Here is a 26555-nt window from a genome sequence, read left to right as displayed (position 1 = left end):
TCTGTTCTCCTTTTTCTATAATTCCTAGTCACTATTTAAACTGAATTCAAGTTTCCCTGGCTGATAAATATATACAGGTATTTGAAATTTCATATCAACTCTCTGCATAAAAGTTATATAATAATTACATAATTCAGGGTTTCTATAGACATAGTATTATATGTATTGAATTGTTCACAAACTAAAACAATACAATCACAAATCCCTGACTTCATCAAAGGCTGAATATGACGTATCTTCAAAGCAGAATGATTTTTCAAGGGAGTCCTGAGTTTTATTTAAAAACCATTTTGCATTTATTTTCATTTCTATGCCTCGTTTACTATGAGACATATATAAGGTAGTCACATTATAAAATCTAGATCTTTATAAAGGCTAAGCTCACCTAGCCCGATTTTTTTAATTGGTTGTTCAAAACATTACAAAGCTCTTGACATATCATATTTCATACATTAGATTCAAGTGGGTTATGAACTCCCATTTTTACCCCAAATACAGATTGCACCTCCTATGGGAAGTTTGTTCAAGAGTACCCCTGAAAATGTTCATCAAGGCAGAAAAGAATGATGCTACAAACCATAAATCATTAGTTGTCAGACCATAGAGAATATGCATATTCCCTTTATTGGGTTAGAATGTTTGATTGTAGGGTTCCTGCCCATTTCAAGCTTCTACTCTGTGCCTGTTGGACTTGGCCCTCTGAAATTATCCAGAAACAACATATTTTTGTGGACAAAATTTTTGCTTTAATCTCTGGAAACTCTATATAACCAAATTGTTGGAAAGCATCTAAAAACTTAGTTATCTAGTTTATAAACTCTAAAATGAAACAATTCTCTCAAATATGCACTTATAGCTTCCTGCTTCTCTAAGTACAAAATATTGAAAACAGTCTCTGTATTTATCATTTGTGTAAATACTTTTGAAAGTCTGATTTTGTATGTACTTTGATTTTCTATGTACTATGTATAGCTATATTTCTATGTATCTTCCCTTGACTGGATGACCTGGTTAATTATGATGTTATAGTTGCTATGAGTATATTAAATAAATATAAATATATTAGGGGCTATAAATATCCTGAGGGAAAAGATACTTAATAGTTTTGATAGAAGAGGCTATTCTTTAATATGTCCCTGTTGCAACATAAACTGTGGTAGGTGCCTTGCCCTGTCTCTCTCTGTCACAACTGAATAGTAGATATAATTATCCCCATCTTACCCATGCAGAACTAAAATTCAAGGTCATAACTTATACACAAAGTCAGTAATACCCCTGAAGTTTGAACTCAAATACTCCTGACTCCAAGGCTATGCTAATTTACATTCATTCATTTTCTAAGTATCAAGAATTGTGCCATGTGCTTTTTACAGAATATACCATTTCATTCTAATTATTTTCGGTTTACAACTGAGATGCACAATGTTTAATAATTTTTCTGGTTACTCACAGCTTGTAAAAAACAAATTCAGATCCAGGCCTCTATTTTTATTCTATTAAACCACAAAACCTTCCAAGATCAGTTTTCCAAATGCAGTTTCAGATGCTTTGGGGCAGGGATCAAATGGAAAACTGTTCATAATAAAGGTCTGGAATCTGACTTTGCAAAATGCTTCTGGTACTAGCTTGGTCATCATATCTGTGTTTCTTCACTGGAGTTTAGTGAAACCTGCTGCTGTGACATTGGTGACAAGGGCACTATTCCTCATGTCTAAATGTCTGAGAACCTGTGCATAATTGAGCAGCTCCCACTTTAAGCTATGATGCCTTGAAAGAGGGTTATATGTCAGTGGATCTCTATTCTTAAAGTGTCTTTCAAGCTTCTACTCTGTGCCTGTTGGTAGAAGGAGCATCTGTGTCATAATAAATGTGCTCTATTATTTGAGCTTGTGTAGATATAAAACTCAGAGTATTTTAGCTTACTTTCTTGGATTTTTAACTACAAGAACGTTTAGTTCATCAATTAAAATGCATTACTCAAATGCTTTTCTATCCTGCTTTCATAGAAGTTATATTCTGGAGGGCAATAATACTATTAAAAATAACAATATTTCATGTACCAGGTAGTGGTAAAGGGAAAAATATAAGAGGAATTACTTGCAGAGAGAAATCGCAATTTTAAAGAGCTAGTTATAGAAGATCTCACTAAGAAGGTCACCAAGAAAGCGAAAGTTGAAAAGAAAGAATAGGCCACATGACAAGATGGGACAACTTTCTGGACATGGGAAGCAGTAGATGCCAAAAGCTTCTGAGGTAGGAGTGCGCTGGTATAGTTATAGAACAACAGTGGAGGGATGGAGTAACTGAAGAAGAGTGAGCAATAGAGAGGTGAATAGACCCTGAGACACAGAGGTGATGTAGAGCTCACACAGGTCTTGTAGGCCACTGTAAGGGGATGTTGGTACTTCTTCTAAATTAAATAGAAAGCCATTAGGTAGATTTGAGCATAGCTGTGGCATGATTTGGCTTTACAAAGATCACTTTGAACTTTGGCATGGTGGCACTTGCCTATATCCCCAGCAACTTAGAAAGCTGAAGAAGGATAATCACAAATTTAGGGGGGCCAGCCTCAACAGTTTTGCAAGACCAGTTTCAACAACTTAGTGAGAGACCCTGTCTCAAAATAAAAAAAGGAAAATAATTGGGTATGTAGCTCAGTGGGGGAGAACACCCCTAAGTTCAATCCTCAGTACCAAAAAGAAAATCGGTTTGGTTATTTTTTTATTATTATTCTTATTTTTGCTTTAAGTACGTTCTATGTGAGAGTAGGGATGAAGGTAGAAGCAAGCAGTCATTGAAGGACATAATATTAAAATATGAATCTACATGTTCAAAGACACAACATTGGCTCTTATGTGTCACAGACCTTCAATACTCAGTGATGTACAAATTATTACCTCTCACATTAAGTAGTTGAATGTTTTGTCACACATGTTTTCCAATGTTACTGAGGATTGTGAAGGCATATCACATCTCAGATGAAATACTTTTTCAACTTTTTGCTCTCTTCCTTCTCCTTATATGTCTGTAATTGGTGTCTTGAACTCAAAAATATTCACTCAAAACTAACTTTAGTAGATGATAGATGATTAATAATTCATAATGTAGCTTTTGTGAAACCCCAAGACAGAAATGTGAACAAGTAATTACATTGTGTTCATTACAATTCTGTTGATTCCAAAGGAAAAGAAAACCATCTTAACCAGTAGGTGTGTTTGAAGGTGACATTTACACCAAGTCTTAAATGATAAGCAAAAGGTACTTAGCAGAGTAAACGGTACATATCCTGGAGATGATAAGCTAATGTTCATCCCTTAGATGAACCTTTAAATTACTCTAGAAACTGGCCTATAGATTTGGGAGACAAGCAAGATGTCAAAAAGGCCATTTGTGAAGCTATATCAAAGAAAGATGTTTAGTAACATGAACTAAAGTGTGATATCAGCTGTGTGTGGTGGCACAAGCCTGTAATTGCAGTGATTTGGGAGGCTGAGGTAGGGGGATTACAAATTTGAGGCCAGCTTTAATAGTTTAAAAAAATCCTACCTCAAAAAATAATTATAAAAGGGTTGGGATGTAAATCAGTATTAAAGCACTGAGTTCATTTTCCTGTACCCAAAAAAAAAGAAGAAGGAAGAGGAGGCAGAAGAGGAAAGATAACATGATGGAAGGGAAAAGACAGATTTTAATTTTAATGAGACAACATTGAATGAACTTGATATTTGCAGTAAAGGAGAAGCAATAGAAAATTAATCCCATGGTCCTTGTTTGGGTGGATGTGTGCCTGATGGTACGGTAACATGATTCAAATAATCTGGGGTTAGACAGCAGGTTTTGAAGAAAGATGACAAATTCATTTTTGACCCCATTGAATTGGAAACTCCTGTACAGCATTTACATAGAGCTCCCTGTTGATATATTCATTATTAGTAGAAAGATTTGAGATGACAAGAGATATTTGATAGATATCAGCAAAGCAGTACTAATTATGTTTAAGAAGATACTAAAAGAAAGAACATTGTAGCAAAAATCATTATGTTACTGTTTGCCATTTACTATCCTAAGAATTATATGTATATTAATATTTTTAATTCTGGCAGTAGTCCTATAATAATGTAGATACCTTCATTGTCCCCTTTATAGATAAAGAAACTGAAGCATAAAGAAATTGAGTTATTTTTATAAAATCACATGGATCATGAAGTGAGCCTACAGTTGAACCCAGACAGACTGGTTTCAGTTTGGGGTCCATAGCCACATACACTGATGCCTCCTTTGGCATAGCATAACCTTGCAGAACAGGTAATTAAGAACCAAACTGAATTAATGCTGTAAGCAAGGGATATCCCTGTGTTGAAGGAAAAGTTAGATGACATACTCTAAAAGATGATGTAAAAATAGAAAACAAGTAATAATTACAGCTACATAGCAAGTACATTCATTTAGTACTTGCTATGTAGTCTATGGCATTATAAGTACTTCATGAATAGTAACTTTTTAAAAAATTATAACATTTCTCTAAGAAAGTATTATAAAGTACGATGGTAAGATGAAGTTAAATAACTGGCAGTATCTTTACTGTAGTATAGCTTAAGTATTTAGAAACAATGAAGGCAGGAGATTATGAGATAATAGAATCTAGGGACAAGGGATTAGATAGGATAAAGTAATAAAAAAATTGAAAAAAATGCAGAAAATAAATCCCTAGTCTCTAGTAAGAATAGTTCAGGTGAATGGTTAGGCTAGAAGCTATGTAGCAATAATGGGGCTGTGCTAAATGAGACCAGCTGGTGTTGTGTACTGTATCAAAAGGTTAGGACGAGAAGGAGAGGTCAGCAAAGGAAGATGAGAGTAATAAGATAGTTTATTCAGTTACTTTTAGGAAAAGATTGACTTGATTTTGTTGAAGCAAATTAGCCCTAGAGAAGAAAATGTTCAGCTAATTGATGAAGCAAGATAAAAATTATGTGAGAGAGAATACAATCACAGTCCAAAGTTCTAAAAGCAGCCAAGACCCCTCATTCTCTGAATCTGAAGAAAAGAAAATAGTTTATTAAAGTGAATAAGGTAATTTCATCCTTAAAACCAACTTTAGCTGTTCCAAAGGTCTTCTAAATCATTAATTTAATTTGGTGGCCACATATATTTTTACAAAAATTTTTTTTGAAATACCAATTCCAAATCTTCTTTACATGAAGAGTACATAAGTTACTATTTTTGTGTGTTCACAGAAGAAAAACTGTACAACTAAATCAGAACTATATCATACTTTATTAACTCTCAATTCCTACAACTCTATAAGCTTAAATTTATAAGCCTCCAAAACAAATGCAAAAATTTAGCCCAAGCATCCTTAATAAAAGAAATCCATTCTTGTTAAGGCATTTAGTTGAATAATTGAAACAATTTTCTTTCTTTAAAATGCCAAAATTCTCTTTCTTTAAAATACTACATTTCAAACTGACTCAGTGAGGGGAAATTTAAGGTCCATGTTTTTCTGATATTTACATATTTATTAATTTATTGTGTACAATTTTTAATTATAAGGAAAACCCTGCTTTCTTCAAGCTATTCAGGAGAACAGTAAATATTTTCTCACTTTATTATGATACACAATTTGAATATTCTCAGTTTGCAATATGTTATTTGTAACCTGTAAGTTTTCTGTGACTCTGACAGTAGATTAAAAGGTTCAAATCTAGTCTTCTACCTCTTTTGTAAATAAAATTTATTTTGAAAACTTCCATGCCCATTTACTTACCAAGTATCTATTTCTATTTTCCTGTTATAATTATAAAGTCAAATAGTTACAATAGAGATTCTCTGACTGGCAAACCCCTAAGTGTTTACTATGTAGCTTTTTATAGGAAAAGTTTTTGGCCCCTAATTTAAAGGCTCAATGAAAATGTGTGGACGTTGTAACCTTATTAAATGAGTACTACTGTGAAATGAATAATTAGTATTATTGAAAACTACCTCCATTTTTGGTGGAAAAAAAATCTATTAATAAACAATTAAGTGCTAAAATAAATTTTTTTGCTAAGAGCTAAAATTTCCTTGCAGTGAATTTTCAAATAAATCAGACAATGTGACTTTCGTGAAGTACATTCTTCTGAACTTTTGCATTTAGCCTTTTAGTGACAAAACTACAATGTAGCCTAATGACACTGTAACAAGTTTGAGTTCAAGGAGTGAGTTGAACAAACTTACATGAATCTCCTCTAGGGAAATATGGGGGAAACCAAATATTTGTGATATTTTTATGCCTATGCCAGGGTGGAGTAAGATAACTAAGCAAGCTGCTGGTCCATTAGACCAGCGTCCTGATTTATCATATTGATCCTTTGGTAAGCATGGAGGACTTGTTTTCTCCTTGATACTACTTGTATTTTCTTCATGAATTTTTTATTTAAGGGAGAACATGAGTTTGTGTGTCTCAAGCATATCACTTTAAAATAACCTTTTGAATGTATGATGTAGACTTCAAAGAATATACAAGTGTGTGTGTTTATTATGGAAAATCCAAGATACAGTGTAAATTGACATCAAAACTCCAAACTTTCAATAACAATTTACTAAATTCATTTTTTTTAACTCTATGCCAAATGTTGTCACTTCTCGCCTCTGCTTACAGACCACCCACTAAATTCATCAAAGTCAATTGAATACTTTTGAAAAATCTAATAGGCCTAGTTAAATTATCAATCAACAGCTCCTTCCACTTAACTTAGAATTCATTTTTCTGGGCTCAGTCTCTACAGACTAAATTAAAACCTGGTGGGGTTTTTTTTTTGTTGTTGTTTGTTTGTTTGTTTGTTTATAGTTCAATACAGTTCTCTAAAAAAAACAAAACAAAACTAATGCGGTACACAAGTTACACCTTTTAATATTAAAGTTATGTCATCCAAGCTGGGAAAGTTATGAAGCAAAATCTCATTCATATTCTTCCATCTTGTTTGCTAGATGACTTCTGTTTTCTTTGTCTTCACCTAGTCTACCCTTGACCGGGAATGTGAGTGACCAGTAACAGCTATAAATTGACATTTTTGTCTGTATACACATGCATTGAAAGCATGGGGGCTTGTTCCATGTGAATATTACTTTCTTGTTTTTGTAACAGAAAGTGCATGAACTCTTGCCTCATTTGAAACATCTGTTTAGTAGTTTTGATGTTTCTGCTTTCAGTTTATTAAGAAAATGCCCATCTTTTCTAAACTTGCAACTCTTTACAAAAAGTAAATATTCCAAATTTACATGTTTTAGCCTTGACAAAAATATTTTTATAGTATCATACATACCACATATTCTTTTCCATTCTGGATTGATTAGTTTGTTAGCCCATTCATTTCATTTTTTCCCTTTGTGGTGGCAAAAACATAGCTTCTGTAGTATAATGAAAAATGGTTGCTCTGAGAAGTGGATATAGAATTTTAATTGTTAATTTTCCAAGAGAACACAGAGTATTTTAAAAATAAAATGTATCTTCCAGGAGTTATGGATACAGAAACAGAGTTACATTTCTCCCACTGAGAATGCTCTGACTTTGAGCATTTGATTTAATGAGGTAACATAGCAGTTCAGCAAGTGCAATATACAGAGATACTGTAAACAACCAAAAGTATTAATTCTGTCCACTTGTTAATTCTTCTTGTTGCTGGGTAAATTTTGGCTTGTGTGGTCTAGAAAATGAAAAAATGTGTGCAGCTATTCTAGCATATAACTGTATATCTGGACCTGATTGTTTGAAACACATAGAGTAGCTTATAGGCCACTGCACTTAGGTATCTGGTCTCCATCCTACCCTGAGATATTGCCTTAAGGAAATGTACTTATTGTGCTGTTCCCATTGGTCATCTCTCTCTCATTTTATGTGAAAACACAGATTTTTCTGAGGTCTCAGTACCAAAAATAATAGACTGGTCATAGGAGTAATTTAAAAAGAGTATTTTAGAGAAATTTCGAATCTTAGACTTATCATGCTTTCCTAATTTCTTTAGTCATTAGGAAATTTCATGTTGAATTTATAGTAGTACAGCACTTCCATCTTCTGTCATCTTATTTTCCCTTTATTCTGTTATTCTTTCTATGGAAATTATAAATAAAATTTCTCTTCTAAATCTGTTTATTTTGATCAGTATTTCTAAAATCCTTAATCCTATGATGGTACCATTTTAGAGCTTGAACAGATCTAAGAATAATTTCTTACCAAACCAGGTTAATCTTTAAAAAAAAAAAAACCTAGAGATTTTTTGAATTTTTATTTCTATCTTTGGTTCTTTTTCTTTTTTTTTAATCTCAGATGTGTGATTTAGTTAATCATACTGCTTAGTGTTCTCAACATTCTCCTCCTGCCTTACTTGGTTCTATTTTTCCTGAGCCCTTTCTCTATTTGCCTACCTGCTTCCTGATGTGGAGTCCAGTTCTATTTGCATAATGAACAGGTATCAACATGTGAGAGTGCATGAACTGTAAAGCTAAATCTATTATTTTATGTATCCTATTCTATTTATTTCTTTTAAAACTCAACACTATGGTTTACATTTCATAACTGTTACTGTTGGTGGTCTTTGTTTCCTTACTTCTAACTGCTAGTTAATATCCCATAGCAAACACACACACATTGTTCTTAATTGATTTATTCCCCTAAGAGGGAGCACCCAGTGTCACTTACTTCTACTATCACAAGATTAGTCATAATTTATACAAATAACCTCCACAGATCTTACTGTACTTTTCTGCATGATTTTCTGTCAACATCCTTCATTTCTTTAAGTATTGTCAAGTAGCTTTCAGAGTTTCTTCACCATCTGCATTTCCAAAGTTGTTGCTGTGGGCTCTTATTTCCCCAAATCTTTGCCAAAATTTTATATCATCTGCTTTTCTAATGTTTGTCTTCTAGTACAAAGTGGTGTCTTTTAAAAAATTTGCATATCATTACTAAAATTGATGTGAACTTGAGAACTAAGTAAACAATTGTGTTTCTCTTCTCTGAATTGCCTACTTACTTTTCTCATTCATTTCTATGTATGTTGACCTCAGGTTCTTTACATTTTCTAGACATTAATTCAATTTTAATATAAAGCTCCTATATCTTCTCTTTGATATGTTTTTTAATGTTTTTATTAGTGCATTATATAGTTATAGTGCATTATAGTTATAGTGCGTTATATAGTTATATACAAAATAGTTGGGTTCATTTTGACATAATCACACATGGGTGCTATTTAATGTTTTTTGAATACAACGTTTTTGTCACATTATGGTTTTGAGTTATTATTCATGATGACTTTTCAGCATCTTCTTGAATCAAAAATAAGTTTCCAGTTCTACATTTTTATTTTCTATGTAGTATGATATATTTCCCCAAATAAATTAGTAAACAGTTCACCCTGAATCTACTAGGTAAACCATCTCAAACATACATCAAATTCATAGTAGAAAATGCTTTCAGTAAAATAAAATATTGTTTTCATGCCATCATCTTAAATACATTTTTTGCAAGTCAACCATTATATATATTAAAGAGAGGTCAGATAAGCAAACAAGAAATAAACTTATAAATTGCTGGATTTTATTTCTTGACCAAACTGATTTCATTACTTAAAAAAAAAAAAAAGAGTCTGAATTAAACCAATTCCTGGCCTGTGTCTGTCCCTTTCCTATGGAAAGCATGGAACCATATGGTGGATCCACATGAAAATCACTGCTTCATCCTGACCAGCTACCAGATGTGCAGAATTCTTTGTTCAATTCCTTTTTTTTTATTTGACATTACAGAACATACTGAATCAATCTTTATAGTTAAGAATATTAAAACCATTTTCAGTAAGAAATTCTGTATTTATATAGATTGCCTATAAGAATATTTGATAGAAATGATATATTATGTACCATCTTCTTGACCAAGGAAATCTGGTCTGCAGACATAGAAGAAGCAAGCTGTATGAAAACAATTCTGTAATCAAGAGTTGATGTTGAAGGTACCCAAGTTAACTTAAAGTGGAGAGATCAAATCACGGGAGGACTTCAAATGCAAATTTCTAAGTTATTTTTTTATTTTCAGCTATTTAACTTTCAAGGTGATTTAACCTATACAATATATGGTCCTCCAGACTGAAAGTTAAAATAAGTCTTATTTCTCACTTTATAACATGAATGCACTGTAGCCCGGAAAGGAGACTGAAATTCTAAAAAATACACCATTTCTAATGTGAAAATAATTAATGTAGGACGATTCCCATGGTGTTTGTCATGCTCCCAAGTCTTTGAATGTGGGCCAGTCTAGACTTTACATGCATATAATGCAGTGTTTTTTAAGCTTGAGTTTCTGATTATGAAAGACATTTTTTATACCAGACTTAAAAAAATAAAAAAACAAAAACACATCCTTAGTTCCAATGGTCAAAGATTTATTATTACTTCTAGTGTAGTTTTTTTTTTCCTATAAACTGCTTGATGTATGCTAGTAACTGGACTATATGACTTTCATGTTCCTCATATATCATTCACTCTTACTCCAGAGGATACAGTGGAGAGGCAACTAGGCATCTTATTCACTGAGCTTGTTTGCAGATTTTTTTTTTTTTTTTTTTTTTTTTTTAGATAACAGCAAGCTTCCATACTTTTCTACAGATGTGTGAAACAGCCCTCTTTCTTTAGTTACTGACTGCTCCTGAAATCATGCTTTCTCCCTCTTCAAATTATTATTAGATTGCCCAAAAGATGTGAATGACTTTCAGATACGCTCTTAGTATTGCCCTGTGTGTTTATGGACTGTGAGCAATTAATGTGTTCTCACATGTCTGAGCACTTTAGTCATTATGGAATAACTCAGAGGATTAAGAAGATAAAACTTTGTCCTAAAAAATTTCTAATATGGTTAAAGAGATGAAAGTTTCATCAGAAAAAACAATTTAGGGACTATGAGTAACAGTTTGTATACTATAAATGTGAGTGGAATTGATTTTTAAAAAGTGAAATATCTTTTTGAGCTCTAAGGAAAGTAGTTTTAAAGAAAGTAAAAGTTTAACTAAGACTAGAAGGAGAATTTTTAAAAGATAGACAGTAGAGAAGTATTCACTAAGGAAAGGAAAGAAAGAATAAGATCTAGAAGAGGGAAGTAGGGAACTGATACCAGGGATGATTGCACAAGATATTATGAAAGGAAAGATTTTATTCTAGTAATGTGCTGGCTGCCCTCTCAACCATCCTTAAGAGTAGAGTATCTTCTGAGGTCGTTACCATTAAATATTCACAAGAATTAAACAATACATACGCTTTTATGTTTGTAGCTTTTATTCAAAGGTAGAATAAAAACAAATTTAAAAAATAAACCAAACTACACATCATTAAAATGCTTACTTAATATGAAGATTTTTTCATCATATTAAATTATTATCTCCATGAACATAATTTGGACACAGACTATCATGTGTGAGTATGTGTGTGTAAAACTTCATGGCTGTAGCACTGTTGTACTGATGGCTCAGTACTCAACACTTTATTCAGGTGACTTCATAACTTTATGTATGTTAGAACACAGAAGTTGTGTTTTATTTCCATTTGGCTGGAATGTATCATTAACATATTAAATCTGTCTTTGTTCTTCTTAGCATCTGGTTAACATGAAGGCTTTGAAAATGGTGCAAAATTGATGATAAATACATCATCCATTGATTTCAAATATACTTTATTAATTTATATTGATTATTGTGATAATAAATACTGATCTCCAGAAACGTGCCCATCCCACTAACTCTGGTTTGAGAAGCACTACATAAAGGTGGTTTGGGGTCTAGATATAGAAAGGCAAGGACTGGTTAACTAATTCTCATCTCCTTGGACAAGCAATAGAGATTGAATAAATTCAGGAGTAAAGGAAAGAAAGTGAGCTCTCAAGTTGAGCCTCATTTATTGAAAGAAAGGGACAGATGCCACAAAATTAACTGAAGTACTATTGTTACATATCTGCATGTAATGTTGCATGCTCAGGTGTGTAAAAGTTAACAGCAGAAATGATGGTGGTAAAGGAGAGAGGACACTTTTACAGGGGTGTGAGAGAGTCTGGTTGATAAAATGAGACAGGGTTCATTCATTCAGGATGAGAAGAAACCAGTCTTAGGAAAATCCCTCGAGGCAGAGGCAAGAGCAGAAATCGGAAACAGAGGCAGGCTGAGCACTACAGTAGGAGCAGGGAGGAGGAATATTTGGAGGAATCTGCTATAAGGCAAGGTCCAAGAAGTGGTCATGAGAGTCTAATACCGTGGCAAAACTAATGAGGAAGAAAGGGTGTTGGGCTGGGGATGTGGCTCAAGCTCTAGCGCGCTCGCCTGGCATGCATGAGGCCTGGGTTCGATCCTCAGCACCACATACAAATAAAGATGTTGTGTCTGCCAAAAACTAAAAAATAAATAATAAAATTATCTCTCTCTCTCTCAAAAAAAAAAAATTAAAGAAAGAAAAGAAAAGAAAAAAGAAAAAAAAGGTCACCAGTGAAGAAATGTTGATAAGAACTGTGATGAGTTGGATTTGAGGACACAGGGAGAGAGAAGCACAAATGATCAGCAGTTGGGGATAGGGGTCCTATTGTCAGAACTCTGGGAATTAGAAAGTAGAGGGGGGAAAACTGAATGGAAAAACACCCAATTATAGGTAGTAAAAGATCATATAAGTCTTTTTTTTTTCCAATTAATAGAAAACAAAAAAATAAGAGCTGATCTATATGTAAGATTCACCATCTTAGGGAATATGGTGAAAGCAATGAAATAGAGATGTTGTCTAAAGGATGAAAATAAAACTTGAGATCAGTGAAGACTGGAGAATTGTACCATCAAGGAATGGGAAATCTTCAGCACAAACCAAGAAGGAATACAATAGAGAGCCAGAACAGTGTAATAGCACATCTAACACAGGCACCAAAAAGGTGTTCAAGGGGTCAGGTTCATCCATATCAAATGCAGTCATAAATTTGAAAACTGTGTTTTAGAGTGAGCATGGTCAGTGTCAGGTTGTGGTCACTGGTTGCAACAGAACCTATGGTGAATTTATAGAGATGGTCCGTAGTGGAAGAGAGCTGCACAAAGGCCTGGTCTGGAGGTGTGGTGACAATGAGCATTGTGACAAGGTTCACTTAAGAGTTTGTTGACCTGAGCAGGTGCTGAGAGTAATATCAGCCAACCTGTTCAGTAGGACAGACTGAAAATGGTTTTGTGTGGGTTAGCCTGTTCCTCCTTGGAGAAGTTCTTGAGTTAATGGCTCTAGCAGTACAATTTATTACCATACTGTGAAAGCTATTTTGCACAATTATAAATGAGCACTTTTCACATCTGGGTAATCACACTGCACCTTCAGCTATGCAGGTCTGATCAAGGCTGGCAGTTCTGCCAGGATCTACCACTAGATCAAAACATCATTAGTGGTCTTTACTGCCAAGTGATTGTAGTTGCTGCCTCTACAACTCCTTTTATATTGACAAAAGTGAATACTGCTTTTATTTTTGTATTCTTAAGGAGGAAGACTGCCAAGCATATTGTGAATTTTCCATCATTATATAAGATTGAGGCAACAAAGCACATTTAAGTTTTGCTTTAGCTAGAAAAAAAATGTATATTGAAAAGGTAGAGGTAACCATGGATAATAGTGCACAAATCATCCTCACATGTGTTAGTTTACTTAACCTTCACAGAATCTTTCAAGTTATTAGAATAGCTTAGAAGAAAATATACATAAATACCTTGGATCAAAAAGTTAATAAGTGGTGGTACCAATATTTGAATCTAGCTCTGCCTAGTATAAAATTATATATTCAGTAGTACAATTATTGGAGAAAAATTATGAGCTGTTCCTTGAAGGTCTTATTGTGCTGTTCTTATTCTGAATTATAATTATTTATTTATAGAAATGATGTTCATAATTTATTATATCAAAAACATAAAAAAGAAATATTTGAGCCCTAAATGTGTCTTAAAACAATGTTTATTAAACTGTGGGGTCCTTTACAGTAGAATCTGGATTTCATTTGTTTGTTCTTTAATCCCTGTTAATGGGCGTCCTTGTAGAAATTTGGATACAGACTATCATATGTGAGTATGTGTGTGTAAAACTTCATGGCTATAGCACTGTAGTATTGAATTTATTGATGGGGCTGTCCTTCCTTCCTTCCTCCCTCCTTCCCTTCCTTCCTTCCTCCTTCCTTCCTTCCCTCTTCTCTAAGGATACTCAATGAAAGAAGCCCAAGACTTTAAACAGAGATCCTTTGGAACCATTCGTTATTATTATGGTCTGGATGGCATAAAAATCTCTGTTATTTGCTTTGTCCATTCAAGTGTTATTTGCAGTATTTGTTAAAAAACACATCTTAAAAAACAAATGTGAGGTGTCTGTATTTCACTCTCATTACAGTGCTATACTGAAATGGATTGCTTTTCTAACAATTAAATTAATTAGGAAGAAAGCTCTCTCACTTTGCTCTTTAATCTATTGATATGAGATGACCTCAAGATCACTGATATAAAGTGATGCAGTAAGTTCAGGATACACCCTCACATGATTTAATTATTTAGAGTGTGTGTGTACACACATACACACACACACACACATATATGAAATTTAAAAAGCCAAATATATATATATATTGAGTTAATTAAGTTATATATATATATATATATATATATATATATATATATATATATATATATATATATATTTGGCTTTTTAAATTTCATATAATGGTAATGAAGAGGAAAAGCTCCAGATAGGTAGTGGAAAGTGTGATATGTTGGTGTTCTTCCTACAGCATAATACTGAAGTGCCATTTACATTCTTGTTCTTGCAGGTGAAGACAGATGACAGAGTGGTTAAGATGGAGATGGGTTTACTCTTCCTCAGGGTACGCAAATCAGATGCCGGGATCTATTTTTGCCAGACAGTAGAGCACAGTTTTGTTCATACCGTCCGTAAAATCACCCTGGAGGTGGTGGAAGAGGAGAGAGTGGAGGAAATGTTTAATAAAGACTATGAGGAGGATGGGCCTCACAGGATGCCCTGTCCTGCCCAAAGCAGTATCCCACAGGGAACGAAACCATGGTACAAGGAATTCTTGCAGCTGATTGGTTACAGCAACTTCCAGAGAGTGGAAGAATACTGTGAAAAGGTCTGGTGTACTGATAAGAAGAGGAAAAAACATAAAATGTCACCCTCCAAATGGAAGTATGCCAACCCACAGGAAAAGAAGCTCCGTTCCAAATCTGAGCACTATCGCCTGCCCAGGCACACGCTGGACTCCTGATGGGGTGGGACCACCTGCTGGTTTTTGAAGAATTTATATTTGGAACATGAGAGAGAGAGAGAGAGAGAGAGAGAGAGAGAGAGAGAGAGAGAGAGAGAGAGAATTCACCTTCTTTCCATTACTTAAGTTTTCTGTAGTACAGAAATGACTATAAAGGTGTTGTGATAAATTATTCTACATACTCATTTGACTGGATAAACCTCTCATAAATGTAACTAATTTTTAAAAGAAGTGCATTGCTTAATGGCTTCACATTATATTTATCAGAAAATTATCACAACTGTAGTTTTGAGTGTGAGCCACTTTTCCATGGAAGTTATGATTTTATTTTACCCTTGGAAGACTTAAAATTATTAGAATTTTGAAGAAAATCTAGAGAATTTCATAAGCATGGGAAATATAAAAATAAACGTTTTAATCTTTCAAAATGTTTCCTTTCTACAATGATGTAGAATATCCAGCTATCATATATTTTAACACTCTCGTGTGAATTCTGTAGTTTTTGAGAATTATTGTATTAATGTCGTCTAAGCCATAAGTTTTATGTAGCGGATGTGTTGTCATTGCTGTAAATCATGAAAGAAAAATGTCACTTTGAGGCTGTGTCCTTCATAAAAAAATTTACAAAACTATATTAAAAATATTTCTGTTTTATAAAGGAAATCAACCCTTTAAATTTTACTCCAATGTGAAAAGAAGGAAGGTAAGACTACTTCTCAGAAATGTAATAAAGACCAAAGGGATTAGAAAAAATAAAAGATTTTTGCTGCCCTCTTGTGGTATATTCTTGGAACATTTCTTTTTCTCCTGTCAGTCTAGGAAAGAGACATGAAAGCAGATTATAATGACTAACTGAAATAAAACAATGTTAATATTTATGTCATGCTTGAGGATAGAGGTAATATAAGAAATTTAAATATAACATTACTAAAGTTCTTTTTAAACTTAAACTTTGAAGCTTTCAAAAGAATCTTCCCTGATCTAAAAGATATTCTGGAAATATGATGTTTTATTTGTGAAAAAGAAATTAAAGCATTTTGCTCTTAGATATCAAAACTTTCTATTTTATAAAAAACAAGAAAATTATTTCATGAGTTCCTTTATCTTCTGAGATCTTCAGAGCATTTTACCTTTGTCTTATAAATATTGCCAAAGTTTTGCATTTAGGAGAATATTTATTTCTTAAAGTCTTTTCTCACTTTAAATATCTAATAGTTTCTTCTTAAAAAATGGGAATTTTATGAAATGTTTTATTTAAATAAAAAGTAAAAGGAAGTGGATTGCACATAAAAACAATCATGAACATTTATTTAAAAAATAAATAATACTTTAATTTTCAAAGTTATAGACTATATAATTAAGAAGTTAGTGTTGATTACTTTTAATGGCTTATGGCTTTATTCTAAAATTAATTAATAGATACATATTTCAAGGAAATTTTAAAAGTTCATTCAGATAAGCATCCAAGTTCCAAAAGAACTAAATGCAAATATATGGAAAACTGACATCTGAAAAATCCACTTGCTATTTACCTACAAATCCACTGGAGGACATTGCTACTCATCAACCATAATTGAAAATATCTTATATGGAAAGCTGCTATTGAAAAACAGTATTTCAATAAAACCTTACCCAATTTGGAGAAACAGAACCATAAACACAGATCACATGTTCCTTGGCAAAGTTTGTGTCTGAAATACTCACAGTGAGCAGAAAAGCAAGAATAATATTTTCATTAGAGCAGTTTATTGAAAAACTTCTCCCATTAACACATGAGATGGAAAAGCAGGATTTTGTCCTATATCTGATTTTTTTTTTAAAAAGAAGTAAGGTGGACATGACATCAATAGTTATTTTAATCTTAATACACAATCAATTCATGGTGATAATGATGATGTCACCTTTAAATTAAATATTTGGCAACTGAAATAATAAAGCTGATAAAATGCTTTTTATATAACATGAGGTTTTGTGGGTTTTTTGTTTTGTTTTGTTTTATACCAAGGATTGAACCCTGGAATTCTTTACCACTGAGCTATATCCCCAGCCCTTTTTTACTTGTCTTTTAAAATTTTGAGACATGATCTCACTAAGTTGCTAACATTAAATGCACAGGCAAGATGTTTGCTAAACTGAGATGACTCTTAACCAGAAAATAAACATTTTATGTGAAATGTTTAAGTGATTCTGGGAAAATAAACCAACCCAAAGATAGCTTGTGAAAATACTAACTTGAAATAAATCTGATAAGACAATTTTGAGGGTTGGTTCTAAATTTAGGTAGTGCGTTAAATTATATATGTATATTTATACATACATATATAAATTTATATAAAATTATATATATATATTACATATATATATATTTTTTCCATGCATCACATATCTTGCCACATACCCACTGATGGCAGTAGCTTGAGAACTGGGAAAGAGGAAGTGACTGAGCAAGCAGTTTCCAAGATTACATTCCATGTCCCACAGCATTAATTTCCTTAATCTCTCTCCCCCTTTGTCCCCTGACACCTACAAATATATACTCAAACCTCACATACTTTAAGATAAATATGAAATACAAACCAACAATCTATGTTGCTCTGTCTTTCTTGAGAATCTGAAACCTACTACAAAATGTGTTTATAGTCTTTGTTCTGTTTGGGATTAGAGTTAAAATTCAGATTCTCCTTTGAGAAATGCTCGGACTTGGAAAATTATAGATAAACAAATCCTCTTCCTGGAATTCAGGAAGGGTACCTACTTAGGCAACTGCAAGACTTGGAGGAGCTAAGGATTCACTTTCACCCACTGGGACACAACCTTGGTGAAGAAAACTCCTGATCTCTAGGAACACATAGCTGATAAGGACTCAACAGCCATCCATCCTTGTTCCAAAGTGCACCTCCATGTAGTCGATTTCCTGCTTCTTCTCACCCTTTCTATTCCAGAAGAGGACATGCAAAGAGAAGGAGCCTCCACATGTTCCACATGAGACAAGGTGTCTCCTCTCTATGCACAATGTCACCCACTGAGCTAGGGATCAGATTTTTCAGCATTACAATTTGAAGGGATTTAACGTCATTACTTAGGAGATCTCTTCCATGTCTAACATTCTATATTGCCACATTTTCTTTTGTATTAATTACTGGATATTTCAGTGTAAACCTATCAATTTGGAGAATCAGGTATTGAAAATAGAAATAAACACTAAAAAGTATAGAAAAGGGGAAACAGAAAGTTTTTGGCTGTTTAGTAAGAAACAATTCCAAATATGTGTGTATAAGCACATAGGCACACACACACTAGAGAATTTTTTTTTCCTTTCCAAAATTAGTTAACTGATTAGGATGTTCTTGCTGACTGTTTAATATTTGCTATCAGGTGTAGGGTTTTGTGTGTCTTAATAGTGAGTATAAATATTTGTAAAATTTGTACAGTACAATAAATCATTTTGAGCATTAGTGCTAGGCATGAAACAAACACAGCAGCCACAAAAATGAATTGTGTTGTGACATCTTTAGCCTGTAAAATATATTAAGAAAAGTACTTAATATTGTATTTGGGATATCAGGAAAAAGTGCCACGCTTAGGTTGATAATATGGAGTACTTATATTGTTTTCCCTATAGCAAAAAATATCACAATGAGTTAGATTTTAAAAGAAGTACTTATTTTGCAACATTCTAATTAAATATAAATAATAGATATCCCATGAACAGGCTTTTGGTTGTAACAGTGTTATTTAAACTGGTATGTTTGTTTTATTTTATTTCATTAAAAGTATAGCTTTATATATTGGCTTTCATTATAAATTGAACATGTTCTGTTTGTGTTTAAGTGGCTTAGTTGTAAGCTGGAGCACTGTATTGGGATATTTTTGTCTCTAAGGTATCTTTTTGTTTTCTTGGCAGGGTCCATAACAGCATGTACCATATTATTTCTTTTTACTGATTATAAACCATGAGACTTTCAATCACCTGGTGGAAGCTTGCAGAAACCATTAGCAACATGTCTCTTTGAGTATAACATGGATCTGCCACTCTACAGAATTTGTACCATTACATCCAATTTCTATTTGTTTCAACTTAGATTAAAAAGAAATAAATATGTACCAAACATTTGAATGCTGTTTGAAGAGTATTTCATGTTTCTGCCAATTGAACTCATTTCATATGTTGAGTCTAAATGTAAACATACAATTCCTGAAAAACAATTTTTTTAAAGAATTTAGAAAAGAAGTCAATTTTCTTTCCTAAGGGGGAAAAAAAAAGTTCATTAATCTCATTACTTTACAGCAGTTGGACTTATTTATATGACACACCATGTTTCCAGGTCCAACAGCCAGAAATTATTTTCAAAACTTCATCAAAGCTTCCAACCTTCAAGAGATCCGGAAAATGAATGCTTTAAAAAATGCAAACTGTTAGAATATTGATGAGTTTTTGGAAGCTTCAAGTTCTGTTTCAATGTTTTTGAATTGTTCTTCTCTGATATTTTCCTAATACCACTGGGGGGACTATTTAAATCAGGTTTAGTATTAAATGAAACGCTCTTTGTGAGTTTTGTTTTTGAAACAAATTTAATTGTCAAGTAGTTACAATATTTTGAAAGAAGAATTTGATAGTATCTGAACCCCTTGGATGTGTTCATATTTCAAACTTTCATTCGCTTATCCTTACAGCCCTACTCAATTAGTATAGTATTTGATGAACTCATTGCAAGACCTCTTTAGATGCATTTTTTCCCCCTATCATCCAAAGGGAACAAAAGCGTGCAACCTCCTCTTTCTGCTTCTTGCTGCGCTGGAGATCACATGCAGGGCTCCTCCCCGCCTCCCTGCACCTGTTGGGCATGCGCTCTTATAGGCCCAGCCCTTGAGGGAGGCAGAGCGAGACAGCAGCTAGGAGAGAGCCCCCGGATCCCTCTCACCAGATCTGTCCCTCGCCAGAGTACTTTGGCTAGCACTAAGGAAATCAGGTGAGAGACTACACTGCCTGCATTTGGAATAATAAAACGAAAAGTCACAAGAAGAAGGCAGGAAAGGGAGTCGCCCCTCCTACAAGGCAGCGGCCCAGGGTCAAAGAGCTGTCTCGCACGCACTTGGTGTGGTGAGAATTCCGTTCAGTCTTAGACCCTTAACCCGGTACCAGACACCGCCCCGGCCCCCACGGTGAACCTGCTGCTGGGAGGAGACCCAGGACCCCAACTACCAAATGGGTAATGAGCCCCTGGAACTGGTGATGGCAGGGGCGAACAGCCTCCGCCATTCCTCCTCTAACCTTTCTGAGCGGAGTGGGACCAGGGCCTGAAAGCCACCCCCAACCCCCAAAGACAGGCCCAAGTTCACACATTGATGCTTGAGGTTGGAATAGTGCTATATCCTTGGCGACCTAGGCTGACACTGGGTTGCACCTTGTTTCACAGCTGTAAGGACTTAAGTCTGATGAATGTACTGAGATCACACCATAACTGGCTATGAAGCAGGCCCAACCTTTAGTCTCTCCTACTGGTGTGTAGGACTTTGCCTCCCCGACATGCAGCAGAGACCTGAGCACTGGTGGAAAAGACCAGAGTTTTGCCTATATCAGTTCCAAGGCTGGGAAAGGGCTCAGGACACCCCCACCCTCCTTCAAAGACTTTCAGCCCTTGCAGCTTTGAGATTCAGATATAACCCAGCTTTAGTGCCAGCCTAGGAAGCCAAGGGACTGTTTCCACCACACATATCCAGACCTCCACAGGACAGCTTTTGCAAGTCCACTGATAATGGATGGGACTCTAGAACTACTCTAGGACCAAGCAAAGACCTGAACACCAGTGGAAGAGACTTAAGATTGGGCCTGCTTCATAGCCAGCTATGGTGTGACTTCAGTACATTCATCAGACTATACATCTGTGAGACCTAGGTGCAACTCAGTGTCAGCCTAGGTCGCCAAAGATCTGCCTTCACTAGCACTACCCTGTGATAGTAAAAGCAAATGTGACTCCATTTTGTTTTGTGACTCCATTCTATATAACAACCATGCCAAGTAGAAGGGTCATGACGGGGGCAAGATGTTCTTTTCCTTTTGCTATAGAAACCTTTAAGAACACGGAACTACCTAATGGGGCATTCTTTCTGTAACTAGGGTGACTGAGCTAACTTTGATTGGTCAGGCTTCCTGCTGCTTGACTGCATTCTTCCCCTTCTGTAACCTGGCTTGCTTCCATTAGCTAGACCCCCAAGCATTCCTTTTGTGGTTTTCAGGCTTATAAGGAGTGCCTTTGCAATTGTTCCAGGCTGATCGGGGGAACAGCTTTAAGTTCTGGTCAGTTGCCACTAGTGTGCTTCAATAAAGGGTTCATTCGATTATACGTGAGTAGTCTGGAAGTCACTTTATGAAACTGTGGGGCGAAGCTTTAACTATAACAAGTAAATGAAAGCAATTTAAAAACTCACCCCAACCTCAAGCAGCAAGCATGGTGCAAGATCCCATTTGCTTGAGGTGGGACAGGATTGTAAGCATAAAAATTTGTCTTGGAACTTAGGGCTAGGCTCATGGGACCTAACACTGAGCCAATCCTAACAGCCTCAATCCCCTGGCCTGCCTGTGAACAGACCATCTGGTACAGTTCCAGTGCCAGAGGAAGACATGTGGCCTTAGTTTATTGGTTTTCTAGTTAGCTTCACCTGTGGTTGGTTGCAGCAGTCAAAGACCACATGTCCACTTCAGCAATAGGTAGTTCATTGTAGTTGGGACCTTGGGCTTGGCAGGAGATGACATTAGAGTATAACATAGCTTGGCAGCATTGGTGGCCAGAGGTGTGAGATAAAAGCCTAGGGTTGGTTCATCCACAGTGACTCTGCCCAGAGTAGGGCAGAATCCTGCAATGTGTGACCATACGTCAGTAACTGGGTTAAGTATCTGGTCCTACTCTGACCCTAGGGGGAGACTGAGGAAAGAGATCACTCTTTCTAGGTACTCTCCTATTTCTTTATGAATGATAAGTCAACAGCATATTTTGGACAAACCTGGCTTGTATTTTTCCTTAGTACTGAAACAGTGATAACACAAATAATAGCAGACTTCTGGCAAATCTGGACCTAATGTGATTGAATGCTGAAAGAGTGGAAGTGACTATACACTCAGAGAAAACAAGCAGTCTGCTTAGAATGTCTAGAAAGAGAAGCACAAAGAAAGCCAGATGAGGAAGGTTGGAATAAATATTCAGATTTTCAATGCAGATGATATTGTGCATAAAGAAGCATCAGGAGGTTTTAGAAAAATCATGACTCACCTGATGCTCAAAATAAGGTGCCAGAAAGTAATCAGGTAGTGATCAATATAGCAGAACTCAGAATTTAAAACAATGGTTTTAAAGAAATTGAGTGAGCCTGAAGAGAACACATAAAAACATTTCAATACTATAAAAAAGAGAAACATAACAAGTAAATGAAAGCAATTTAAAAACTCACTCAAAAAGTTCTTAAGCTAAAAAACACTCAGAAAAATTAAAAACAGTAGAAGTTATCAAGTGGACAGATCAAACAAGAAAGGATTGGTGATCTTCAACATACACAGTTGGAGAAGAAAAAAGAATGAAGAAAGCCAATGGGAACACTGAGACAGCATTAACAGAGCAAATATCCAGGTTATTGGGGACTGAGAAGAATTAGGTCAAAGGTTAGAAATCCTATTCAAAGAAAGAATAAAAGAAAACATCTAAAACCTAGAGAAGGATACAAATATCCAGGGACAGGAAAGTCAGAGGCCACTAGTACAATTGAAATCAGGGTGGACTGTGATGGACATCATTATGCAAAGTACATGTATGAAGACTTGAATTGGGTGTCAACATACTTTATATACAAACAGAGACATGAAAAATTGTTGTATATAATGTGTATTAAGAATTATAATGCAAAAAAACACAACAAAGTACATGTATAAAGGCATAAATTGGTGTGAACATACTTTATATACAGAGATATGAAAAATTGTGCCTTATATGTGTAGTAAGAATTGTAATGCTTTCCACTGCTATCGTTTATTTAAAAAATAAAAAAAATAAAAAATAAAAAACCTGGAAAAAATAATAAATCAACCTTATTATTTAGTTTAATAAGGAGTCAAATCTACCCAACACATTTTATAATCAAGCTCTCAAAGGTGAATGATAAGAAAAGATTCTGAAGGCTGAAAGAGAAAAGAAACATCTTGTGGGGTATCAGTTCACTGACAGCAGAATTCTTCTCAGAAACCTTACAGAACAGGAGAAAGTGGCATGAGACTTTTACAACACTGAAGGGGAAAAAAATAAAACAAACAAACAAAAACCTGTCAATGAATAATAAAGTACCTAACAAAGTTATCCTTTAGAAATAAGGAAGAGATAAAAGATTTTCCCATACAAGTAGAAGCTGAAAGAATATCTCTGCACCAGACTTGTTCTACAAGAAATGCTAAAGGAAGTTCTTTAAACTGAATGAAAGTGAAATTAATAAGTAAGAAGAAAGCCAAGAACGCATCAAACTCTCTAAAATCTGGAACAAGACAAGAATGTCCATTTTTACCACTTTTTACTCAAAGTAGTGCAGAAAGTCCTAGCCAGAGCAGTGAGGCAAGATAAAGGAACAAGGAACATCCAAATTGGCAGACAAAAAGTTAAATTTTCACTACTTGCGGATGGCATCATTTTATATATCATAAACCCTCCAAATTCCGCGAAAATATGTTAGAGCTAGTTAACTAATTCTGCAAAATTTCAGGATACAAAATCAATTACAAAAACCAATTGCATTGCTATAGGCCAATAGTCAGTTATCTGAAATAGAAATCAAGAAAGCAATCCCTTTTACCACAACTACAAAATATAATAAAATATCTATGAATAAAATTAACCAAAGAGATAAAAAGATCTCTACACTTAAAATTATAAAGTGATGAAAGAGGTTGAAAAGGATATAAATAAGTCAAAAGACATCCATACTTCTGAATTGGAAGAAACAATATTATTAAAATAACCATACTACCCAAAGCAATTTACAGATCCAGTGAAATCTTTATCAAATTACCAATATGATTCTATAGAACTAGAAAAATAACAATTCTAAAATTTATATGGAACCACAAAACACCCCAGGTATGCAAACCAACTTAAGCAAAAAGAACAAAGCAGAAGGCATTATACTATCTGACTTCAAACATGCTACACAGAGCTGTAGTTCAAAATAGTGTATTATTGGTGTAAAGACAGACCCACAAAGCACTGGAACAGAACAGAGAACCTTGAAGTAAGACCATGAATCTACAGCCAACTGATTTTCAACACAAGTGTTAAGAACATCCTTTGGAGAAAGGTCAGTCTGTTTAGTAAATGGTATTGGGAAATTGGATATGCACATGCAGAAGAAAGAAGCTAGACCTGAGACACCCCACTCTCCATTACGAACATCAACTCAAAATGAATTAAAGACTTAATTATAAGCCCTGAAACTACTAGAAAAAAAAATAGCAGAAGTGCTTAAGGACATTGGAATAAACAAGGATTCTTTTGGACAAGAGCACTAAAGCAGAATCAAGGGGGATGGTGTTAAAACCAAAAAGCTTCAGCACAACAAAGGGAATAACCAATACAGTGCAGGATCAGCCTACAGACTGGGAGAAACAATTTGTAATGTGTATATTTGACAAAAAGGTTGATATCCAGAATATATAAGGAACTTCAGAAGTTCAATAGCCAAAGAAAAGTGAAAAAACCCACCAAATAGATAAACTGAATAAGAAAATAGGCAATAGACCTAAATACACATTCCTTAAGAGAATAATGTCTATTATCAAAAGAATATAAAGATAACAAGTGCTTGCAAGGTTGCAAATTTAAGGGAACACTTACACATTGTGCCAGGAATGCAGATTACTACAGTCATCATGGCAAATGGTATGGAGGTTTCTCAAAAAAATTAAAAACATCTACCATATGATCCAGCAATCCACTTCTGGATATATATCTAAAGGAAATGAAATCAGTATGTTGAAGAGACATCTGTACTCCCATGTTCATTGCAGCAGTATTCTTAACAGCCATCAAATGAAAATAACCTAAGTATCCATCAGCTGAAGAATGAATAAAGAAAATGTGGTACATAAACTTAATGCAATGCTATTTCACTACAAAAAAGAATGACATCCTGTCATTTGTAACAGCATGGATAGAACGGGAGGTTATTTTGTTAATTGAAATAAGCCTTGCATGTAAAGACAAAATAGTGCATGTTCTCACTCATATGGAATCTAAAAATTCAATCTTGTAGACTATTAGAACAGAATGGTGATATCAGAAGCCAAGGAGAGTTCATGGGGCATGGGAGAAGGTTGATTGATAGGTCTAAGTTATAGTTAGGTAGGAAGAAGTAGTTCTGGTATGCCATTGCACAGTAGGTGACTATAGGTAACAATAACATATTGATCTTTTCAAAATCTAGAAGAGATTATTTTAAAACTTCTCTAGAATAAATGATTTTAAAACTTTTCACCATAAATCATAAATGTTTTTTCTCTGACATTTTTCTCCACTGTGGTGTCAATGGAGTCAGTTGTTGAAGCATTATGGGCTGTTTTGTTTGGTTTGTTCCCTTGCTTTTTCATATTGTTAGTATGCCTACCCATTTATTGAGATAGTTTTCACTTCTTCTTTTAATTGAGGAACTGCTTTGTGAGCTTCTTATTATATTAAGATACTTAGGTTGGAACACATAACTCAAAGTGGATCAAGGACCTACGCATTATACCAAAGACCATGTGCCTACCAGAAGAAAAAGTAGACCCAACTCTCCATCATGTTTGTTTGGGAACCAAATTCCTCAACAATATTCCTAAAGCACAAGAAGTAAAATCAGTAATCAATAAATGGGATGGAATCAAATTAAAAATCTTCTTCACAGCAAAGGAAATAAGAACATAAAGAGAAAGCCTACAGAATGGGAGAAAATCTTTGCCACCTGCACCTCAGATAGAATATTAATCTCCAGGATATATAAAGAACTAAAAAAGAAACTTAACACACACACCAAAAAAAAAAAAAAGAAACAAAAAACCAAATAACCCAATCAATAAGTGGTCTAGGGAGCAGAACAGATACTTCACAAAAAAAGAAATATAGTTGACCAACAAATAAATGAAAAAATATTCAGCATCTGTAGCAATTAGAGATATTCAAATTAAAACTATATCAAGAATGTAAGTAACAATAAATGTTGGCAATAATGTGAGGGAAAGGTATACTCATATACTGATGGT

At 34.4% G+C, this 26555-nt stretch overlaps 1 protein-coding gene across 1 annotated transcript in view; it reads left to right on the top strand.

Moving 5' to 3' along the window:
* The window catches only part of Sema3e (semaphorin 3E), a 234557-nt gene extending 219271 nt beyond the window's left edge, over nucleotides 1-15286 (top strand). Inside the window, exon 17 of the mRNA XM_076862550.2 lies at nucleotides 14834-15286. Coding sequence (XP_076718665.1) covers nucleotides 14834-15286 — 453 coding nt within the window. The remainder of the gene's footprint in view (nucleotides 1-14833) is intronic.
* Nucleotides 15287-26555: the final 11269 nt, after the last annotated feature.

The sequence above is a fragment of the Callospermophilus lateralis genome, chromosome 1 (assembly GCF_048772815.1).
Source record: "Callospermophilus lateralis isolate mCalLat2 chromosome 1, mCalLat2.hap1, whole genome shotgun sequence".
Taxonomy (NCBI): Eukaryota; Metazoa; Chordata; class Mammalia; order Rodentia; family Sciuridae; genus Callospermophilus; species Callospermophilus lateralis.
The sequence above is the reverse complement of the archived record's forward strand: the minus strand, read 5'-3'. Positions and strand labels throughout refer to the sequence as shown.